Below are 22,944 nucleotides of genomic sequence, written 5' to 3'. Positions count from 1 at the left end.
GAATTATTGGGCCCAGTGGGATGTAGGCAGCAGGTGAAGATCATACAGAATCGGTGTTATGAGACACTGCACAAATACTGCTTGTCATCACTGCTTGGCATGTGGAATGGAAGTCTACTTCTGCATAGACACTTCCCCTTGCTAGATTGTGGTAGGGCTGTTTTTTAACATGACCAGCTAGCCTGATGAAGCTGTATCCTAAACTTGAGAAGTTTGCTCCAGATACTGTTGGAGATTTAATACAAAATGATTGCCCAACAATCAGTTTCCTTGGCTTGAAAACAATCACCTGTGTATTCCAATATGTAAAAAATACTTTCATTATGTTTATTATAAAAATATAAATGTTTCCACTACAAATCATTTTACATTAGTAACAGGCCATCTACAATTGCACAACGTAATTAACTAAATGAGTAAGTAATGCTTTGAAATAAAGGTTAAAAAGCAAATGTGGATTTGCCAGTTCAAATCACATCTATACATTGCTTATTGGAGTCTAAAGTACAGCAAAACAAAAAAACAAAAAAACCCCTATGTTATATGTTAACAGAAATAAATAATATATGTAAAAACAATATTTTTAAGATACAAAAACAATAATATGGTACATATTCTTAGTGAAGACTTTGCAATGCTTGTTTGATGTAAATAATAATCAAAGGCAGGTCCTGTACAGGAAGATGGCCACAAAATTTCTATTTCCTCTACTCCACAGTTAAGAATTGTACACTGCTATGTTTACATATGTACAGGGGGAGAAGGGGAATGGGGGCTATCGGAGGCCACCGAACAGTACAAAAAATTGTAAGAAAGAGAAGACAAAAAGTTCTTTTAAAACCCTCTGCAAAAAAGGAATTTCCTCCTGAACAAACAATGAAATCAGTCTTTAGTACTGAGCACACACATAATTATGTCCCGTGGTATTACTAGACATTGAAAGATAATTAAGGGTAGGTAAGACTAAAATGTAGTTTGAAAACCTGCTAATACACATTTTTTCTTTCTTTCACAGCCATTCAAAATTGCCTCGGGGACAATTTGTTCTAGATAGTACTTCGAAGAACACCAATAGAATTGTTTTGCTTTAAAAATAATACAAAAACTTCCTGCTAGCAGGAATGGTGTATTTATGGCTGGAGATCAATTCTAAAGAGAAGGGAGGTGATTATTTGACATTATTAATCAGATCTGAATCCTTGCAGAACACGGGCTTAGGATGGTGCATTGTATACTTCCAGATCCTGCTATGATCAGAGAACTTTAAAAAGCATGGCATCATATTGGAAGGGCATGCAAGTTACAAAGGTGTGCAAGGAAAGTACACCAGTGCTCTGTGTATAGTCAGAGTGTCAGCATTTTGAAGTGTCATTTTATGCTTTTTACAAAACGGATCACCTACTGGGCATGTTTGCACATAATGCAAAACCAAACCATGGCTTAACGCAAATACGAGGGTTCTTGAGAAAAGACTGTGGCTGCTGTGTTCCTTTCCTGGTCATCCTGCTGCTGCATGCTGTGAGCTAAACCATGGTTTGGCTTAGCATACTGTCCGAACCTGGTCTCATGGTATGTCTCCTCTAGATAACCATGAGCTGTAAAACCCAAGAGCAAACCATGGTTGCAGCTCACTGTTTGCCTGGAGTGTGACAAACCATGAGGCTAGATTCGGATGGTGAATCCATGGCTTAGCTCATAGCAGCGCAACAGCACTAGGGGAGGAGGCCAGTAGCTGCAATCTCCACTCTGAGGACCTGTGCATTCATGCCAAGCCATGTTTTGACTTCACATGTCTTGCAAACAGGCCACTGTATGACTCGAATCCATCTTAAAAGCTGCTGTGTACTGTGGTGAGGGCAAATGTAGCCAAAAGAAAATACAAACAGGATACGTGTTGATTTGGATATCATCCCATACACGTTGTTCACATAGTACAACTTACAAGCACATCTTTGTAAGTGTGTTTAAGACTGCAGCCTTAGAAACATACTGTAATCGTTTACTCTTAAGTGGATGCCAACAATGCTAGCTTACTTCTCTAATATAAGAACTAAGAAAAGGGATTTCATCTTTTCCTATTTGGACCAAAGAGTATTATAAGCAAATAATTTTATCACCAAGTAATGCATCGTATACCGTGGGTGTTGTTGTTTTTTTAAAAAAAAAATCTGGCACAATTCAACACTTTGTGCACACTGCAAACATTTAAGTACATGCAATTATGCAACTCTGAGCTAAGTTGTCAAGAAAATAACGAACAGCTCACTATGGCTGTTTTCCTTGGAGAAAAATGATTGTGTGGTTCATTGAATTTTACTACCCAGAACATGGTGCATGAAAATTTACTCACTTGTGGGCATGTAGGCCTCTTTCTTCACTTAGGTCAGATCCTCTAGATTGGGACCTATTTTCTTAAAAGTAATGTCTCACCACTTGTACTGAAATTTCTTCCCAATGTCTGGGGCTGCAGCCAAAGTCTGGGAGGATTTGGCACTTGGTAGTAATTAAACCCAGTCAAAACATATATAAATATAAACAATAAGAAAACATTTAAAGGGAAATAAATATGCCTTTTAAAAGAAAAATTAAGACTTTTTTTATAAGAACACATGCATTAAAACCAGCCCCAACAGCAAATATTATTCATGAACTATTGCCTCATTTTATACCCAACGTTATTCATGTTTTCCTTCCACAGTCAAAACAGAATGTTGCAGGAATATCCTTGCAGATATGGCCAGACAGAGCTGAGGTATTATCCCCAAAAGAGCATTACAATTATTTTAAAGAAATAAAATACTAGTCACCTATCCTTTCTGCATATAAAAAAAATACTGCAAGGGTATTTCCCCTTCTTGCTTTCTGCTGACAATTGGTCAAGACCTAGCATAACATCCACCGTTTAGTTGTTTGCCTTTCTTGGTATTCAGTCCATCAGCATTGAAATGGCTCTAAGTTACATGGAAGGATTTAATAAAACAAAGAAACCAACATTTTCTGTCAAATGCAGTATATGTTTGAGCAGTCCATTATTACAAGGTGGGAAAGGCGCTCCCTCCCTTCAAGAATAAGAGAGAGAGAAAAGTTTTTCATTCCTATTTTAAGGCAATTTAACTCAACGTATGAGTCTCTTAGTGGGCTTGAAACGAGCCCAAAATGTCATGCTTCCAACAATGCTACAAGAGTGCCTTTTCAGTCTTGCACTTTTTCACTCATCACCATGACCTTTGCAGCAACTTCTTGCTTCCTCTTGTTGTGTCTCAAGTGCCAACGTTTCGGTAGCCTACACTGGAACGGGGCCATTCTTCGTATGCATTTCTAGAGATTTAATACTGCTAATGAGCTTTTTCTGTGGCCCCACAATCGTCACACCGACCTTCTTCATGTCGCTGAAAAAGACAAAACACACCTGATGAGTTCCAGAGAAGCTGGAAAGTGTTTCGCACATCAAAAGAATCCACAATGTTAGGCCGATGAGGAAACTTCCTTTGCATGTTGCTAAACAGTGGTAGCTGGCCTGAATGTTTCCAGATGGGCCAAAGGCAGCGGAGTGTGTTTCTGATATCTAAGAAAATAGCTCTCCTAAGGAAGCAACACAAACACATTCTCAGGGGCTGAGAAAAATTGTTGCACCTGTACAGCAGCTTGCAGATTTTGGATGATTTAAACAAAAGTGTGTGGGAGACAGGGAGCAGTTGTGTAGTGGGGGAGGGAGGAGGGCAGAGGGGCGGTGGCCTTGGGCACAAAATTATGAGAGGGGCACAACCAGGCACAATGCCCATGAATCCCACACCAGGGATGGCTGAGCTGGGAGGCAGCAGAGCTGCTAAGTTGAGAAGGTGCACGGCCACCACAACCACCACCAGCAACTGCCCAGTCCACCAGGGAAGCGCAACACTTGCCTCGCCACGAGCACCAGCAACCCATGCTATGCCACTGATGGAGGACCACTATCTTGGATGCCAGTGGCTACTGTCATACATAGCTTCTTCTTAGAATTTTCACATATGGTAACCAATGGCATCCAGGGCCCTAGGTAAGTTGGAAAAGGTTCATTAAAAGAGTCTGAGTTTTAGGGCTTGAAGGATTTCTGTGAACAGAATTGCAAGTGGCGGAGTGTTTTAAAAATAAATAAATCCCAATGATCCTGGCTCACAAACTGGGAATGACAGATGGTTGAGTATTTTATCTATCCTGAGGGACAGTACTGTGCCACGGTGAGAGAATTTATTATGGCCAGAAAGACCTCAGTTCGAATCCACATTCAGCATATAGGTTGAGTGATATTGGGTCATAGGATGTAAGATAAAACAGAGAGGAAAAGTTGTGTATATCTCCTTGAGATCTTTGGGCTCTGTTAAATCTTCAGAATGCCAAAAATGATCTCCCTCTCATTCTTTTTCCAGCCCCACCACATCAGCATAACTGACACTGGACAAAGAACACCCTATTTTCCTGAGAAATCAGAACGTCTGCTCCATTTCAAAAATATGGAAGCTAAAAATTTCATTATGCTGAACTGTTGACCTATATCAAAAATTGACACATCTAATTCTGAACTAATCCCAGCCAAAAGTCAGATGGAGCAAAAAAGTCACATGTTGCTTTCAAAAGAAGATCTTCCATTTATGATTTTACAACAGCCTTTCAAAAAAGTAGAACAAATGTGGGGCAGCTCGGTTGGTAGAGCATGGGACTCTTATTCTCAGGGTCATGGGTTTGAGCCCCACATTGGGTGAAAGACCCCTGCATTGAAAAGATGACCCTCATATTCCCTTCCAACTCTATGATTTCATGAAGAACATTCTATTGTTCAAATTGGCATACAGTGGTACTTCGGGTTAAGTACTTAATTCGTTCCGGAGCTCTGTACTTAACCTGAAACTGTTCTTAACCTGAAGCACCACTTTAGCTAATGGGGCCTCCTGCTGCCGGCACGCTGCCGGAGCACAATTTTTGTTCTCATCCTGAAGCAAAGTTCTTAACCTGAAGCACTATTTCTGGGTTAGCAGAGTGTGTAACCTGAAACATATGTAACCTGAAGCGTATGTAACCCGAGGTACCACTGTATATGTAACTGAACACAGGAGTGATATATTTCAGCAAGGTGTTCTTGAAGTGCAATCCTATCCATGTCTACTCAGAGGTAAGTATCACTGAATTCAATGGGACTTGCACCCAGTTAAGGCTGCAGCCTGAGTTGACTTTAAAGGAGCATGTGTTCTGGGCTGTGTGCTGGGCTCATATGTTGCATTAATTTCACTGAAGCATAGATGCTGAACTGCCCACAAGATTGAAATCTCATAATTTGGGAAGTGGCATGCAAAATGCAAAAGCAACCAAAGAAACAGTTTTAAGATGGACTCTTACTCTGAGGAAATCTTGGCTATCGTATCGCACGAGCTGTATTCTACTCCTGTGAATATGTCCTTGCATTGTCCTATCCGAATGCCATTGAGCCAGTCACCTGTTGAGCGGAAGGCTGAGATTTCAACATTGCTTTGGTCCAGAAGGAGATTTGATGGCCTGGAATAAAATGAATGTGATGGTGGTGAGAGAACAGAAATGCACTGTCATTCCCTATGTATCTGGACTTAAAACAAGTCCCAGCAGAATCTTTCAGATGAGGTGCAAGTTGCGTGCAGAATTTAATGCCTGCAGAAATCTATTGCTTTAGAGAAAAACAGAGAAATCACGGTGCCTAAGTGAACCAGCTGTTCAGCTTGTGTCTTAAGCTCATGATTGCATTGTCAGGGCACTTCTTTTGAATTGAAGCTTTCCTGAAGCTCATCTTGATTTAGCTCAGGTATGTGTAACTTGACAAACATACCTCAAATAAGAGCCAAGACAATCCAGTGATAAACGCTCTTAATCTCAGATTAAACCAACTGATGCAGTGTGATTTTAAGCACGTTATGAACTGGTGGCTTAAATAGGAGGATGTGACCATCTGGAGCTTGCAGCACGACTGAAAATCTCTAGATGGCTTTGTTCAGAACTGGCAGCGCAAAATATTACAGACAGCAAATGCAAGGAAATCACCAAATGCTTCCCTAAAATTTTCTACAACAGTTTTCAGTTCTGGAGTATCAAAAGAAACCTGAGAGATCTTTGCATTTTAGAGAGACAGACATAGAAAGCTTGTTTGCTTCATAAAAACAAAGTTTAAAAACTTAAGCTTCCATGATATTGCATCCCTAAGGTGATGAGCAAACTATATGCTAAATTATCCTGTGGCTTTGGAATACATAGTGGAGACTCAGCAAAACAAATAAGTAAACCATCACAAATAGTTTTCTACAATTGACCTATTTGGATATTCCTTCCCACTTTTATTTTGGTTGCTGATATTACATATAAAAATATAACTCAGTGGATTTTTTCTTTGAGGAATAAGCTACTATTTTCCCTGCCAGTTAGTCAATATGTGCCATGCTTAAATGTGATCTTCTCAATCATCTTTCTACAATTAGAGTACGTGCAATAAAAACAATTTCCTTTTTTGGTGCATGGGAAGTTGGAATTATCTGTGTCAGTTTGTCCATGTAATTTGATACACCAGAGACAAATGATTTATTTTTTGAGAAACAAACAAAAAGGCACTTAATATTACCTCTTCTACCACCTCATGTTATCTAATAAGATAATGTCTGATTTATCAGCTATGAAGAAACCTGGGAGGTGAACATCACCCCCACCTGCCCAATACTGTTAGAAGAGATAAAAGAACAAAAATCTGGGTGCCCACTGACAAAAAAATGCTGTCTCACCACCCCAGCAGGCACAACAGCATGATTTCTTTTCTCCACCAGCTGTCCTATTATCCCCCTGTCTATCGCAGAATGAGGACAATGATCTTAATTGTTGGCCAAAGTCCTAGTCTCTGCTCCAAATGGATTTTTATTAAAGAACACTAAAACAAAACTCAACAATACGCAAAAGAGTTGTTGGTAGCTTCTTAGTATATGAACCTTCTCTCTTTCCCTCCATCTCCAGAACTAGTCAACACATTTCAGCTGGAGAGATTATTATCAGCAATTCAACACCCCTTGTGGCAAAGGTCTGATATTGCTCATTTGTATAAAGGAGCTGAGTTGCTTAACGTGACTATTAAAAAGAGGCTATCTGATGCATCAATTGCCTGCTCTCGCTACGCATACAGTTCTTGTTAATATGTATGTATGATTTCTTTGATGCTCAGCCATTTCCCCTAAATGTCCATTTCCGAAACAAATCCAAAGGAAATGCAATTAACTATACTGGATACAGCTAGCTAACTTCTGTTTGTCTCATGAAGTCCACATTTTTTATTTATAGCTTTCTCTGTATAGCTACTAGGATCCCAGGGCATTTATTAAAGTATATATGAAGTATGGAGAAGTTGCTTTTTTCTCTCTGGTCAATCTAACATGCCGCTTCATTCTAGTAAAAGGGGGGAACTGGCGTCACTGCTCCCTTTTTGTGTGCATGTGGAATGTTAAACAACATGAGAAAAAGCAGAGCAGCGGGATTACAAATTGGACAATCCCAGTGCAGCTTTTATGTCTGTTGTCGGGACCAAGGTGTAATGAAGACAAAAATATGAACTAATTTCAAGTAACCACAGAATAACTAGCATTGTAAAGTATCGTTTTTCTCGCAGGATTCTAAGTGGGGAGGGCATTCCCCCCCCCCTACAAAAAAGCTCCTTTCCTCCTTGGAGAGGACATCTGGACAGTTTATCAATGAGCAGGAATTTGTCTCTCGCTGTGAAGAGTCTGTGATGTCTCCTCATGTGCATCGAGGGAGTGCCGGGCTTTCGGAGCATCTGCATCCATGGGCTTCCACCCCCCTCCCTTTGACCCAGCCCCCTAGACAGCAGGTCTAAACATGAAATTTATGGGCTGGGTGATGTGCACCATAAGCTCACACTTTTACTAGACAAATTAGATGGGCTACAATCCGTGCAGCTGTAAATGACGTCCTGCAGGGTTCCACCTGATCTTTCACAGCTTTTCATAAATCAGGTCCTACTAGCGTCAGACTGCAATCATTAAAAAGAAATCATGGAAATTACATGTCTGCTCAGGGGAATTGAAACACAACTCCCCCCGCCTCTTTCATTTCTGCCGCTTCCCACTCCCACTAGCAACATTTCAAAACTGTTCTCTGTGTACTGGCAAAGCGGGAGGGAAATCTCGGTGCTATTCATTCTGGCACTGAGCATGGTTGGAAGGCTGCGTGTGCTGGCATATGGCTGTCATAAATAAAAGGACAGCAACCCACTCAGCAGTGAGATTCCAGAGTATATTTTCCACCAATGGCCTCTTGCAGTCGGCTTTTATGGACTGACCTATTATGTTAACAGCTGGAATTAACCTTGTTCTTTTGCATGCAAGCCTGGAAAGCCATGGTTTGCTGTCATTGAGATGGATGTTGCCACATTGCAAAGAATTTTCTGTCGCACCGCATCATGTCTCGAAATAAACATATAAATAGCAATGGAGCTCTACCTCCTACTGATACAAATTGCTGTTCTGAGCGTGCCAGCTGTCCAGTGGGGAAAGATATAACTCAATTTGTAACCACTACCATCAAGCACTCCTGTTTGAGAGGCAGCAGTGTGTTACTAAGAGAACTGTTGCATACTCTACCCTCTAAGTTTCCACATCTATTTTTACTTGTCTTCTTAGCTAGCTCTCCTCTGCTGCACTCGAGTGTCTCAAGACTGGGAGAGCATCTATTTCAAACGAGCAGTTCTTAATACCTTGCATTTTTGCTTATGTAAAAGCCTGCTGAACATTTATGTGAGCTGATATATGACTTTGATGGCTTATAAATGACCCCAAGGACCAGAATCCTAGACTAATTTTAAGGTCAACAAAAGCACAAGTGTATGTGATTTTTTTCATTCATATATATATATATATATATACTGCCAGATGGAAAGCACAGGTATAGCCACTTTCCAACAGGAGACAAGAAAATAAATGCCACACTGAGGAGGCATGGAGACATGTTGTTGACTTTAATTATCTCAGTGCCACAAGGAGTACAACTTTGCCTTTACAGTCATTTATGCTCCTTTAAAGTGTCATTCAGGTAAAAAAATATGACTATGTTCTTTAAATAAAATTGACCTACCTCTATGGCCCATTTGCTTCCCCTGATATTTCTTTATATCATGTTTGCTCAGTTCAGTAATAATCAGATAGCTACTGCATTTGGTCCTTGAGCTAAAAAGACCTAGACTTGCGAATCAGACATCAAAGGCATCACCTTCGCCTAAGGACAACCATTTATGGACTGCTCACCAACAGATGCCCAAAGCGCCCCTTCAGATAATGAATGCCCCCCAAATTGTTGTAAATGTCAACAACACTGAATGCTTTTCATTTACTATGATTATAATATTTGAAACCTGTGGGCAGGGTATTTTTGCTTTTCTAACTCAAGTTCTATAGAGTTCTATAGCGTCTAGTTTTTGAGGAGCTTACATTAAAAACTTGGGTTTTAATCCAGTTATTTGCATTATAACTTCAATTACACACACTCCATGTGGCTATTGCAGTGAACAGACAAATCTGGGATTCATATCCACAGCCATCCAGCTCCAAAGTGGCAATAAAGCTTGAATTAACTGCAACATAGGATACCATACAGTATCCGTATTGCCTAAATATGGTAGTCGCAAGGAGCTGCAATTTCCTGGCATTTTGGTGCTTGGTTGAACATGGAGTTTAACACAACAGAGACCCATTGTGTTGGGAAGCCAGGACAGCAACGCAGCTCCACCCATGCCACCCTATCAGCCGCTACTGTGCATAACTGAGTCCAATATTCACAACTGTAAAGCAGTGCACACAAAGGTAAGAAATAATAATCTGAACTAGCAAAAAGAATGGAAGTGATCAAAACTCAACTTGCCCTAAAACACACACACACACACACACACACACACACACACACACACGTATATGTTATACAGATTAAATCATAGCGGAGAAAAAGTTAACAATGTTCAGACACCCAGACAGAACTGCTGAGACAAATCAAAGAAGTTATGATTAGATTGTGCAAGTGTTCTGGCACAATCACAAACTAAACTGTAACCAAACTTCAAATATTGTGCCTTTTCGCACTGTATTCCAAAACACAAAAGTATGCATGTACCTGAAAAACACTGATTACAAAAGTGCCACTCAGCCTAGTAAGAAAGAAGAGCATAAAATGATTTCATAATTGATGAACATAGAACTAGTAGGAGAAAGTATTGTTTAATGTTGAGCCAAGATATGGAACTTCCTGACCTGGGGGAATCAAATCTCAGCTCTCTCTTCCCTTCCCTCCCTTCCAATTACAAGTTTTCTTCTGCTGCTTGAACACCTTTTTGTTTGTTTGTAGGTCTTTAACCTGACCACTGTGATTTTTGCTGCCCTCCTCTGGAATCCCTTTGGTTTGCTTTCATATGAGTTATTTTAAAAAGTTTGATGTAATTTATTCTGCACCTAGGTAAGGGCAAAGAGCTATGCAGTTGTCTCTAAATCAGTGGGAACGATAGTTGCCTTCACTACCATCATCTGCATGGCATAGTTTCTGAAATTTCACTAGACATTGCTGACATATTTTCTTCAGGCCTAAAACTGCATTTTTGAAAAAGAGCACAAGTTGAGATTGCAAGGGTGAAATCTCTCACAGTTTCTGCATCTGTTCAACCTGACCGTGCAGTTGCAGAAAATGCTCTGTCCTGATAATGTCTGTGTGCTTTCATCACAGTATTCCTGTGGTGCTGCACACCTACAGCTTTCTGTTGAACTGGTCTTGTGAATTCACAACCAGCGGGAACTTTGAAACTAGATGTTCCTTTGCCTCCTTTGCAAACTGGGTTTTGGACAACAACAAACAGTCAGGGATGCTGTTTGCCTACTAGAAGATAAATAGATAGCAGCCAAGCTTCCTCCCACTCCAACCCCCAACTTAAACTAGGTAAAGGTAAAGGTACCCCTGCCCGTACGGGCCAGTCTTGACAGACTCTAGGGTTGTGCGCCCATCTCACTCTATAGGCCGGGGCCAGCGCTGTCCGGAGACACTTCCGGGTCACGTGGCCAGCGTGACATCGCTGCTCTGGTGAGCCAGAGCCACACACGGAAACGCTGTTTACCTTCCCGCTAGTAAGCGGTCCCTATTTATCTACTTGCACCCGGGGGTGCTTTCGAACTGCTAGGTTGGCAGGCGCTGGGACCGAGCAACAGGAGCGCACCCCGCCGCGAGGATTCGAACTGCCGACCTTTCGATCGGCAAGCCCTAGGCGCTGAGGCTTTTACCCACAGCGCCACCCGCGTCTCACAGCACCACCCATGTCCCACAGCGCCACCCGTGTCCCACAGCGCCACCCGATAGCAGCCAAGCTTCCTCCCACTCCAACCCCCAACTTAAACTACACTACTAATAAGAAATAGCTGTAAACATGGAAGTAGGTAGTGGACAAAGCAAACATATTGTAATTACTGGAGGTAGAGAAAGCAAACACATTCATGCTCAGTGTGCAAGATGTAGAAGGTATTGTGTCACCTTGCAGCTGCATTGGTGATTATTTTTAGACTGCTGGGATTACGGATCAGCTTGTCCAGGATGCTGACAATCTGCTCAAACTTCGGTCTGTTGTTTCTGTCTTTTTGCCAACAGTCCAGCATCAACTGATACAAGGCAGCTGGGCAGTCCATGGGTGGTGGCAAGCGGTACCCTTCTTCCACGGCTTTAATTACCTGCACAAGGAGAAAAGGATTGCAGACATTATCAGGAGATGCTTCCCCCTTTGGTTCTTCAAGGGATCTCCATTACATTGTCACGGACGGTATTTAAAACCAATCTATCCATTCTCCAATTGTTCCGACGTGTCCTTCTTCCTCTTTATTTGCAAAATAAGCCACTTGACAAAACGGAGATAGGGAAAAGTGACAGAGGAAGCAGAGGATAATGTGTAGCTCTTTGAAGAAGGTGCTATTTGGTCTTGTCCAGTGCTCAGCTTTGATTAGACCAAATGCAAGTCAACTTAATACATTTCCTACAATACAAGCTTAATTGGCCCAAAGAGAAAACATCTGGAAGATCACTACCCACTCATCCCCCCCCTCCTCCTCAACAGCCTTTTAGGAATTGCTGTTTGAGATCATAGGAACATGGGAAGCTGCCTCAGAGTGCACCTGATTATTGGTCTGTATAGCTCAGTACTGCCTTCAAGCCCTGGCAGAAATTCCAATGGGTTTCAGGCAAGAGTCTATCCAGCCCTATCTGGAGATGCCAGTGACTGAATTTGGGACATTCTGCATCCAAATCATGCACTCTCTTTCTGAGCTACAGCCCTCCCTCCAATAAAGAGGCCTTACATTTTAAGATCTAATTATCAGCTAGGATGTTTTACATAATATTCACTAACACAAAGACACAAGCATGCAAACTCTGGGACTATTTCATAGGTACAGAATTCTATACAGGGGGAGAACATCAGTATATATAAATATATTGATATATTAATTGTTTCACAGAAAGAGGGCAGTATTCATCTATCAAGGCTACATCGGCAGCTAGTAGCTTAGCACAGCTAGTTATCCCTTCTCCGTTTAAGGGGAGTGCTCCTTGCCTCTACAAGCAAGCGATATTCAAATACGCACTTAAAGTTGCACAGGCAGTTGCTAACGCCACATAATTGCAGAAATATCCAGCTTTACTGACATTTCCATATTTCTGCATCGCACGGCAGATAGAGTTAGATTACTGTTGACAGATGGGTTAAGGGGCTAACAAGGATGTGGAGTAGCAATAAAGCTAGATTACCCATGATTGTCCTAACAAGCATATTTCCAGCCACGTTGGGGTTTGGCTTGAGAGGTTGTGGCTGTGCGGTTTGCATGTGAGAAATCAACCAGTTTTTGACTTTCTATAATCATTTTAGGAAAATGACTGAAAAGCAGCAGGCAGCTTAACAAACGCCCTGTGGCAGATCGTAAACAACCGCTTCCTACTTGACATTTCAGGAGGAACAAATTATGAAATTAGCTTCCATTTTCTAATTTCCATTGTCAGGGCAGCAATTCTTTATTTCTAAACCAGCAAGTTAAGCAATATGGTTAACTACTCCAGGCAATATGAGCAATTAACAGCCAATAGTTATATGAATAACTAGGGCTAGTGCAAACATAACATTTCTTGGTCTTTTTATAAACTGTAGCTAGGAAATTAAAAGCATTCCCTGACCTACAATAAATTCCCTTCTCCTCCCCTTTCAGAGTTAACAACTGCCATAGTGAGGTGTTACATTTACACTAATGTTAATAATAACCGTAGTTGCCTTTAATCATGGTTTACATAGCCATTTCAGACTCTTATTTTGAAGCTAACCAAGGGCAACATTGGTGCAAATATTATTGCATGGCTAATGCTGGCAAGCGAAGATAGGATGAAATTAACATGGTAGAAGGGGCACAGGCTACTAATTTATTAACAATAATCAATAGACTGGAAAATGTTATATATTTATATTAATAGACTGGAAAACCTGTTCAATAAAGAGTCATTTTAAAGCAATGAATAACATGGGTTCACTACTCTCTCTCTCTCTCTCTCTCTCTCTCTCTCTCTCTCTGTGTGTGTGTGTGTGTGTTTGTGGTGTGTGTATTCCATGATTATATCCCCATTTGTTAGCTAAAAAGTGCCTGATTTCGTTTGCTGTTACTATATGTTTGCTTAGCATTAGGGTAAGATATTATGCACAAAAATTTATTCCCATTTGTAAAACATATATAGAGCTGGTCAGAATTGGTAGCTTTTAATTGAGTCATGTGGAACATATCTAGACTAAATTAAGGGAACAATATGGTATGTTTTTTAAAACAGCTTTGGGAAATACTATATTCCAAAGAAGCATAAAAGGATGGCAGATCTGTTTAACTTTCTGAAGTTGGACAGCAATAAATTCAAAGCTATCTAAATGAACCTCTATGTAAAAGACTTCTAAACAAATCAAACCATCACTTCATGTTATCTGCTCACTGCATCCGAAGGCATTTGCTCATTAAAATCTTAAACACAATTTCCTCCTCTCTTTCTTAGGCAGTTTAATTGGCCCAGTATACTCCTAGAAAAGCTCGGCAGAGATACAGCCAAAAGGGATCACGAGACATTTAATAAAGTTCTATAAAAGATGTATAACATTCTAACTAATGTAAAAGCACTTGTCGATTATTCTCAGAGTAACTTGAATCATCCTCTTTCCTTTATCCTGTAAGTTCAAAAGTTCTTTTTTATACAGAAATGCCGCATATTTTTTCAAGAGAAAGTAATATTTTCAAACATTTGGTTTTCCAAAATTAAAAATAGGCACCAGCTTGTCTTATGCTTTTCCTCCTCTCACAGTATACTCACATCCTGATTGGACATCTCCCAGTATGGTCTTTCTCCATAGGACATCACCTCCCAAAGAACAATCCCATAGCTCCACGCGTCACTGGCTGATGTGAATTTACGGTAAGCAATGGCTTCTGGAGATGTCCATCGGATTGGAATCTTGCCTCCCTACAAACACAAAGCGTTGTATAAAGTAGCAATAATGACTCAGGTAGTGGGATGCACATTTATGCTATGGAATTTGCATTTTGAATTTAATTTGTTTTTCTTTTTATTGTAAAGCAATCCAGAAACTATCCATTATGGGGCTGCATACACATTTTGCTTTAAATAACCGAATAAATAAATCTCTGTAGGACTGTCACAAAACAGCCACTAATATGATGTACAGAACCACAGAAACTGTTGTTATTACTTTGGGCATCTTTCTGGATCTGACATTTTCTCTCCATTTTGATAGACATGGGTTGCCATTGTATACACACTTACCTTTATATACACTGTACACATTTGTATACACTTTGTATACATTGTATACACACTTACCTTGGAATAGATATGCATAGGATTCCAATCTTAAGCATGATTAGATTCCAGAATACATATTTTTGAACCAAATCTCACCAGATGGCATTTAGCATGAGGACAGAACTATGCAAGTGTGGCTCGCCCTGCAGGGTAGAGCTGTAGCAATAGCCTCCCGTCAGCAGCATCCCTGTTGCTTCCTGGAAGAGGCAAGGTGGCAGCGAGATTGGTGCCATGCAGATACATAGGGGGAAGCACTGCTGCTGGGAGGCTATTTCGCAGTACTGTCCCACTAGGTGAGCCATTCCTGCAAGCATGTGCGCAGCCTTGAGCTTCTTGGAGAAAAGAAAGAAAGAAAGAAAGAAAGAAAGAAAGAAAGAAAGAAGATTGTAAAGGCCCAGAGGAGCAGAATTATGTGTTTCTAAAACCTTCAACACTGGCTTTTCTGAAACTGGCAGGGTGGTTAAACGACATTAAAGCATATATATTTTCTTACCTGCCTGGACAGATCCTTACCTTTCTTAATTTCTTCATCAACTTTTCATCACCAAGCCAGAAATGTAAGAATATTGGAGGAAGTGTATAGTCATACTGAACAGTCTTAGAAAGAATAGAATTGTTGTAGTCATGTATGTGTGCCCACCCTCCCTCCCTCTTTTAACATAAATGATCTTGCTGAAGAGCCACTATGTGATATTTGGCTCTCAAACACCTAAGGATTCATAGTAATCATTCACAGATCACCGGACTCACCCTTGTTGTGTAGGCAGCTTCTGGATCATCCTCCAGAACACGGGAGAGGCCAAAATCGGAGACCTTGCATACCAGGTTACTGTTGATGAGGATGTTGCGGGCAGCCAGGTCACGATGGACATAGCCCATATCTGACAAGTACTTCATGCCAGATGCAATTCCTCGAAGCATTCCCACTAGCTGGATGACTGTGAACTGAGCATCATGTTTCTGTAAGACATTTACAACAGCCTTTCAGATCTTCGATGCACCCAGGACCTGTATCCGCACACATTCTATCAAAGTCACTGGGAACCTGCCTTGTGAAAATGCTCTGCCAAAACTCAGTGCTTATAATGAAAATAAACCTGTCCCAGGCATTGTCGGATGAGACATGGGTAATTTCATCTGTCCTTTTATTATTGCACAGTTTTTATATGAGTTCAGACTATATAGCTCCCTTTGGGCTGATTTCCCCCCACTCCAATTGACTGTGGGGGCCTAATTTCACCGAAAACCTTAATTCTCTACTCCGAGTTAAGCAGATACACAGGAAGGCAGACAAAATATGATTATAAACATATATAATGGATTCAAATGGGCACATTCTATCTGTGACTCAATATTATTTTTCACAGTGTAATACAATTTCATTCTTTTCTTCTGGTGAAATGCAGTAGGTGCATATATTTCCTTTTTGCCCAGGTATCATACATCAGGCTTGCGGGATGGGGGCCCCTGCCTGAAATCCTGGACAGCTGCTGCGAGTCAGTGTAGACAATACCCTGACTGAGTACAAGGTGTTCCTGTGTTCCTATAATTCCTTATGAGGCAAGCAGTAGACTCATATCCTTATGATATTTTTACATATCCGCAACCAACCTTTACTATGGTAGCCATTTGTCTGAAATTCTACCAATAATGGTACAGTCACACTGATTTATAAAGCCGGGGGCATCACCACAGAATAAACAAAGTACTTACCCTCAGGAAGCTATCCAAAGAGCCATTTTCCATATACTCAGTAACAATCATGACAGGTTTACCTGGGGGGGGGGGGGAGAATAATAAGCACAATCACTCTGTAGGATAAGCAGCCTCATAACCAAAATGCTTAAGTCTAATTAATGCATGCATGAAGGGGTGAATCCCATACAGCAAGCTGTCCTGCCAGGCTTATCTAGGTTACTCCCTTTCAACTTGAATGGAAGGAAGTGAAGCGTCTGGTTCCCCTCAGCCCACCATGCGAAGCCACTCTTGTGTTCCTATAGAAATAATTAGGAACTTGCACCATTTGGGAAAACAATAACATCTTTAATAAAAAAAAATTCATCATCATAATCATAAAGTAAAGGGTTAACAAGAGAAAAGTTAAGTTCTACAAAATGCAGAGAGCTGTATTATGGTAAAACAGTTAATAGCATTTTGGTGTTTGATCAGCATCCTAAAAGCATCCTCCAAACAGAAGAGTGGCATAAACAGGAATGGTTGCATGGCTATCTGTATGATTTAGAACAGGGGTAGGCCTGAGGAGCCCTCAGCCTAATTTCATTCAGCTTCAGAATGCCTGGAAGGAGAGGAAGAAGGCAAGGTGGCAGAAAGAGGGGTGTGACCCATTCACTTTTGGCCCTCCCCTCCAACAGTTGACCCCCCCCCCCACCTCACCCAGCAGATCAATCATATGGGAAAGAGGTTCTCATCGGGGGGGGGGGGGGAGGTTCCCATGCCTGTTTTGCTGCAAACATGTTCAACTTGAAGGTTCTCCTAAACTTTTTATGAAGCTGCTGGTTCTGTCAGTGACAGAATGCTAGGTTAACATGAGCTATTGGTCTGAAGCAATATGGCAACTCTGACCTCCTATTATAGCAAGGCTATATGCAATTGCATTTCATTTTGGGTCTCATGAAGGCAGCTATAATATTAGCATTTCAGAAGATAATTCTTTAATCACAACAAAGGACTATTTATTTATATGAATCTATTTTATCTTCTGTCCTAGGAGATCGGTGCAAATCATGACAATTATTCAGGGATAAAGCAAACTTGTCACCACAGGGCTCAAAGGCCAACATCTTAATCCTAAACACATTTACTTGGGAGTGAATCCTATTGATTTCAAGACAATTTACTTCCAATTAAGAATGCTTAGGATCATAAAATGAGCCAGGGGGACAAGAGGCCAGACAACGCCAGCAAACAACAGGGGAATATTTGACAATATATTAACATACACAAAATATACACAGATGGATGGGGATGAATCACAACCATTGCTCATAATGATAGATTTCTCCATGCTTGTTTTCATCTGAAATTGCCACTTCACTGCTGAGATATTAGCACATAGGAAATATTTCCATCAGTAGCCCACTGCATATAACCCTGCTTCACTCTTTGGGCAAAGGGGGGCAGGTGTCCTGTTCAGAAAAGGACAAGGGCGTATGGTGGCAGAATACCATCCTGCTTCCCTGTGACTAAGCCTCATTCCGTGCCCAATAAGCACGGGATGCCTTGGCCTGGCAGCACTGTAGCCCATAGATTGCAGCAAAATACTGGGCAAGGTTTTGCCCAGTATTCTCTCTGTGTCATGGGCTCATAGGAAAAATCTGCCCCATGAGCCCTTGCTGAAGAGGGGAGGGGAAAGCCTATATAAGGCTGCTCCCCCTGGAGCTCACAGCCATTTTGCTTTGAGAGCTTCCCGCCTGCCTACCCTCAGGTTAGAGCCTTCACTGGGCAATTCTGGGCCGTTGGTTGACAGGGCTGGCAGGATTCCCCCCCCCCAACCTGACTGGCACTTTGTTGGGGTTTTTTTCGTCTTTCCCTCAGTGAAATTATGCCATTCCTTTGTTAGGCAGAAGAACATTGTTTGTATGAGGGCAGAAATGGCATTGGTCAGGATCAGCATAGTATGGGGGGGGGGGCGTAAGGGAGCTGAGGGGAGAATTGACCACGGCAAACCCAAGCATGGGTTGGGTATCTGCCTGGTTGGAATCTGCCCCCTGGTCCCCCGGTGAGACCTTGCTTGCTTGGCTTGCACCACGGCAAGGTTCAACACTGGCCGATTCCTGTCATACAGGTTTGGAGTGATCCAAACCCAGTGGATCCATTCCATCAACATGGGGCTTGTGGAATGATGAACTGATCCTGGGACCCAATGCCATGCCAACCCTTGCCCTTCCTGCTGCTGTCAATAAAGATTTGGCCTGATTTTATCCCATCACCATTCTACATTCTGGTTATTTTGCTGCTCTCATGGGTCACATAATGTGCTTGCCTGGACAATTAGCTAATAGCAAATATACTACATTTAATTATCACAAGCATTAAGTAGTTCAGGAGTAGCAGGTCTTACTCAGGACCCTAACAGCCTTTCCACTGCCTAATGGCAATTGGACACAGTTCTTTCATGTGTCCTTTGTGAAGAAACACTGCCGTGCTTATGCTCCAATGAATCTTTACAAAGCTCAGTCTTTCAGATCTTTCTGGTCAGGTCTGACATGAGTTATGGCTTGGGAACCAGAAAAACCCCCACTAGATAATCCACTTAGCAACTGCTTTAACTCCTTAGGGATAATGCCGCCCCCCTCCATGGCTTTCCATTCATAATCAATAAATACATGGCATAATACAGCATAATGTTCATTCAGTTAATTATTAATAACCATATTACAGCTGCAAATAATTCACAAGCTACCAGAATTATGTGCTCGTACGGCATTACAGGACTACGCTGGCGGTGCACAATTTCCATTTTATAAATGGCTACGGACCTATTTAGTCTGAGGTATCCCTACTAATACAGACCTATAGTCGAAAGTTAAACTACGGTCTTGTAAATTGCCATGCACATTCTATGCTACACAAACAAAACAATGTTTACCACCTTTCAAAGGTGTTGTAAAGGCATTGAAGCCACAGATTGCCATACTTCATATCATTTTTTATGGTATCTCATGTTTTAATAAAATAATTAATATCAGAGAGAGGATTTCAATGTCATGCTCAGGAAATTTTGTGTGATATTTAAAATGCAGTCAAACCAACAAAGCTCGACTACATTTAAGCTAGACTTAAGTATGTACTTGTCACCAAATTACCATTTTAAACCTGCCTGAAGAAAGCTGCTGTTATCTGTCATTCTTCAACAAGTATTCTGTGGGAACAAATGTTATTTATACATTTTACACGATTGTTTGTGTGATTATTGTTTTAAGGGGAAGGAAAGGGAGAAATACCAGGAAAATCAAGTCTGCCTTAAAACATTAGATCTCCCTCCCATCACCATGTGTTGTTCTGAGGGTGTTCCCAACCCTCCTTCTTTGGAGGTCTTTAAGCAGAGGCTTGACAACCATATGTCAGGAGTGCTCTGATGGTGTTTCCTGCTTGGCAGGGGGTTGGACTTGATGGCCCTTGTGGTCTATTCCAACTCTATGATTCTATGATTCAAAAAAACACACACCCTAAAGCCAATTTCAGGGAGCATGGGAGGGGGGAAAGTCCCATTGCACAAGTAGAAGTTCTTGCATGTGGCTTCTGCTGACAGGACTTATTAGTCGCTTCCTGCTCTCAGGTCTCAGCTAGACTGGTAAAGAAAAAGTTATTTATATACATAGTATGTGCAATATAACATTGTGCCATCAGCTGGCAACGTGGAGTCCCATTTTTCTCTACCTGTTTTTCCTGTTTAAATTTACAACGCTTTAAACTGAAGCGGGTATTTTTATGTGTCTAGATCCAGCCACAGTTAAGCCTCCATGTCATTCAGATAAAAACGTGATTATTATTTAATAATATTTCTCCCCAGTCTCAAAACTCAACAAACTATTTCATTCCAATGATGATAAAAGGTGGATTCAGACCTTTGAATAGATTTCATTGCACATTTACAGAATTATCTTTAGGCTCAACAGCAATCTGTTTACGAGATGCAAGATAAATAAAGGATAAATGTTACTCTATGTACACCACTGTTAAATGAGGTAAAAGTGACTCTAAAAGTAGAGCTGGCCCAAATAGGGACCATGCCTATGTCTTACTCTAGAGGAAGACCCCATTGGTCCTTCCTCAGAGTGAGGTACGGAAGCAGTGAAGATGAGATGAAGCGGCAGCAGAAAAGCTTCGACCACTAATGAAGTGGCAAAAAAATCAAGGGAGGAAGGAAGGAAGAACAGGTAGTTTGATAGGCGGAAGGGGGAAGAAGTAAGATAGTGCCACTGCTAGATGAAAGGCATAGCTAACTGGCAGCCCCAACGAACAGGTCCATGTCTAAAAGGATGTGAGGATACACCACTACCATTTGCTGCAGTGCCATACTTGTTTCCTCTAATAGCCAGTTCCTATTAGAAACAGGGCCACCTACATACAGAGGTGACATCCTTGCTAGGCAGAAGTACATATCACTGTGAATCAAACGAAAGAAAGAAATCTCAACCATATTGACTGACATGAAGCCATGAACATACAAAGTCTTGATGGCAGTTGAGAGGGAGTGGGTGAGGAGAGGGGAGGCTAAGGGTTTAATGCTGTACTCACCAAGGGCATAAACCACACAGAATCAATGGGGCTTACTTCAAGTAGACTTATATAGGGGAAGGAGGAAAAAGTGTCCTTTATCCCTTCTCCACCCATAAACCCCATTCATCTACCCCCATACTGAGAGGCTTAAACAGTACAACAAGGCTCCTATTCCATGTTCCTGTCTGGAATATTCCTCTAGGGGAATGGCTATAGACAGCAAGACTTTGTTATAGGTCCCACATGCCTTAGTATGTTTCAAAACTCTAAATAAAAAGAAAATGAGTGGAACATTGTACATTTGGTAGCAAGCAATGCTTATGAGATGAATTTACGCAACAAGTAAAAGCCAAAGTTGCCTGGTTACAATCTGAATGTTTCCATATTGATAATGTGCCAGCAGTCTAAAATTAGGAAAGAAGCAAAAGCCTTTCAAATCATTAGACGTACATTTCCTGCCTTATTTATCCTGTTCTGAAGAGAAATTCTCACTAACACTGAGCTGGAAATGTATGTGCAATCTGAAACATATGCTCCAAAGAAAACCTATGTATTTTTTTTAAAAAAAGAAACATTATGCGTTAATTTATCAAAATGCAGCCATTTACACGATAACAACTTGTGTCAACAGTGTTTCTAAAATTTATTATACTAAACTGCTACAAATTGCTGTAAATTATTAGTAAACTAAGGAGAACATGTGTGTTGGCTATTAGGGCTGCTGCCTATAGGACACCCTAGAGACCAGTGTGGAAGGAAAGTTCAGCACAGAAACAAATATGTTACAGGGGAATAATTCAGTGCTGGAAGAATGGTCGGAGGTCTTATTTCACCCATACACCTTATCGCATCTCTAGTGAGTAATAAGAGACACTGTCCCTAAACAGTGAATGTGTGCCCCTGGGTTCAAGTAGGGTTCCTTACAGACATTTGCCATGCAAGAGGTCAAGAATTAGTCCATATGAGCCTATCAGCATGAACAGTCAGTTCCTTTCTAAGGGCCATCCATCAAAATTGGGTTTGCCATGTAACGGTCCCAATGCCTATTTATCATGTGCTTTATATATTTTGGAAGGTATGCTTGGCAGACTCCTTTCAAAAAGAACACCCATGGATAATATACAAACTTGAACTATTTTCTTGAACTATGTCCAGCTTACCTTTAAGCTCTACATAATTGCCAGTAAAATAGAATTCAAAAGCACTGGAGAATTTATCATTGTACCATATCGATGTAGGAAGAAATAATCTATTAAGTATTTGCCATCTTAGTGATAATGCAAAACATGTATCTGAATTGCCTTCTTGAAAGCAGTAAGAACATTTATAGTAATAATGTCAGCAATGGCCAAAAACATTTCCCCTCAATAATGTCTTGTGTTATATGTCTTAGCTGATATATATTCTAAACAACTCTGGATTGTAATGTGCTAAGGCCTTTTGTGGTGGTGAAGCATCGGGTAGTGATTAGCTGGCCTGCCATGATGTCATGGAGTGCTCATAAACGTTCTAACTGCTGAAGAAATGACACTATGAATAATAGAATGTTTGCAAAAAGTCCAAGTGAAAAATCACTTTTATTGAGGGGGAAATCTAGTCCTAACTCAGACCTTTGGGGGCAAATTACACAACCACAGCATTTTTCATTGCAAAATTTGCACATTATTATTATTATTATTATTATTATTATTATTATTATTATTATTTCTCTGTTGAACATTGTTACACACAAGGTAGTAAACAATGACCACAAATTTGAGTCACCATTTACAGTTCTTTCTGTCAACAAAA

The 22,944-nt window shown here is 40.9% G+C and overlaps 1 protein-coding gene across 4 annotated transcripts in view; it reads right to left on the bottom strand.

Annotated features, from left to right (window-relative positions):
* Positions 1-304: 304 nt before the first annotated feature.
* Positions 305-22,944, bottom strand: part of EPHA3 (EPH receptor A3) — a 199,867-nt gene continuing 177,227 nt past the window's right edge. For 3 of the 4 annotated variants that reach the window (XM_077927226.1, XM_028726778.2, XM_077927227.1), the window contains 6 exons: positions 16,624-16,685; positions 15,661-15,870; positions 14,401-14,550; positions 11,551-11,744; positions 5,371-5,526; positions 305-3,389 (listed from right to left, as the gene is read on the bottom strand). In XM_077927226.1, coding sequence (XP_077783352.1) covers positions 3,284-3,389; positions 5,371-5,526; positions 11,551-11,744; positions 14,401-14,550; positions 15,661-15,870; positions 16,624-16,685 — 878 coding nt within the window. In that variant the 3' untranslated portion in view covers positions 305-3,283. The remainder of the gene's footprint in view (positions 3,390-5,370; positions 5,527-11,550; positions 11,745-14,400; positions 14,551-15,660; positions 15,871-16,623; positions 16,686-22,944) is intronic. The other variant, XM_077927228.1, reaches the window with a different exon arrangement.

Source organism: Podarcis muralis, chromosome 4, assembly GCF_964188315.1.
Source record: "Podarcis muralis chromosome 4, rPodMur119.hap1.1, whole genome shotgun sequence".
Taxonomy (NCBI): Eukaryota; Metazoa; Chordata; class Lepidosauria; order Squamata; family Lacertidae; genus Podarcis; species Podarcis muralis.
This window is presented reverse-complemented; position numbering and strand designations above follow the sequence as displayed.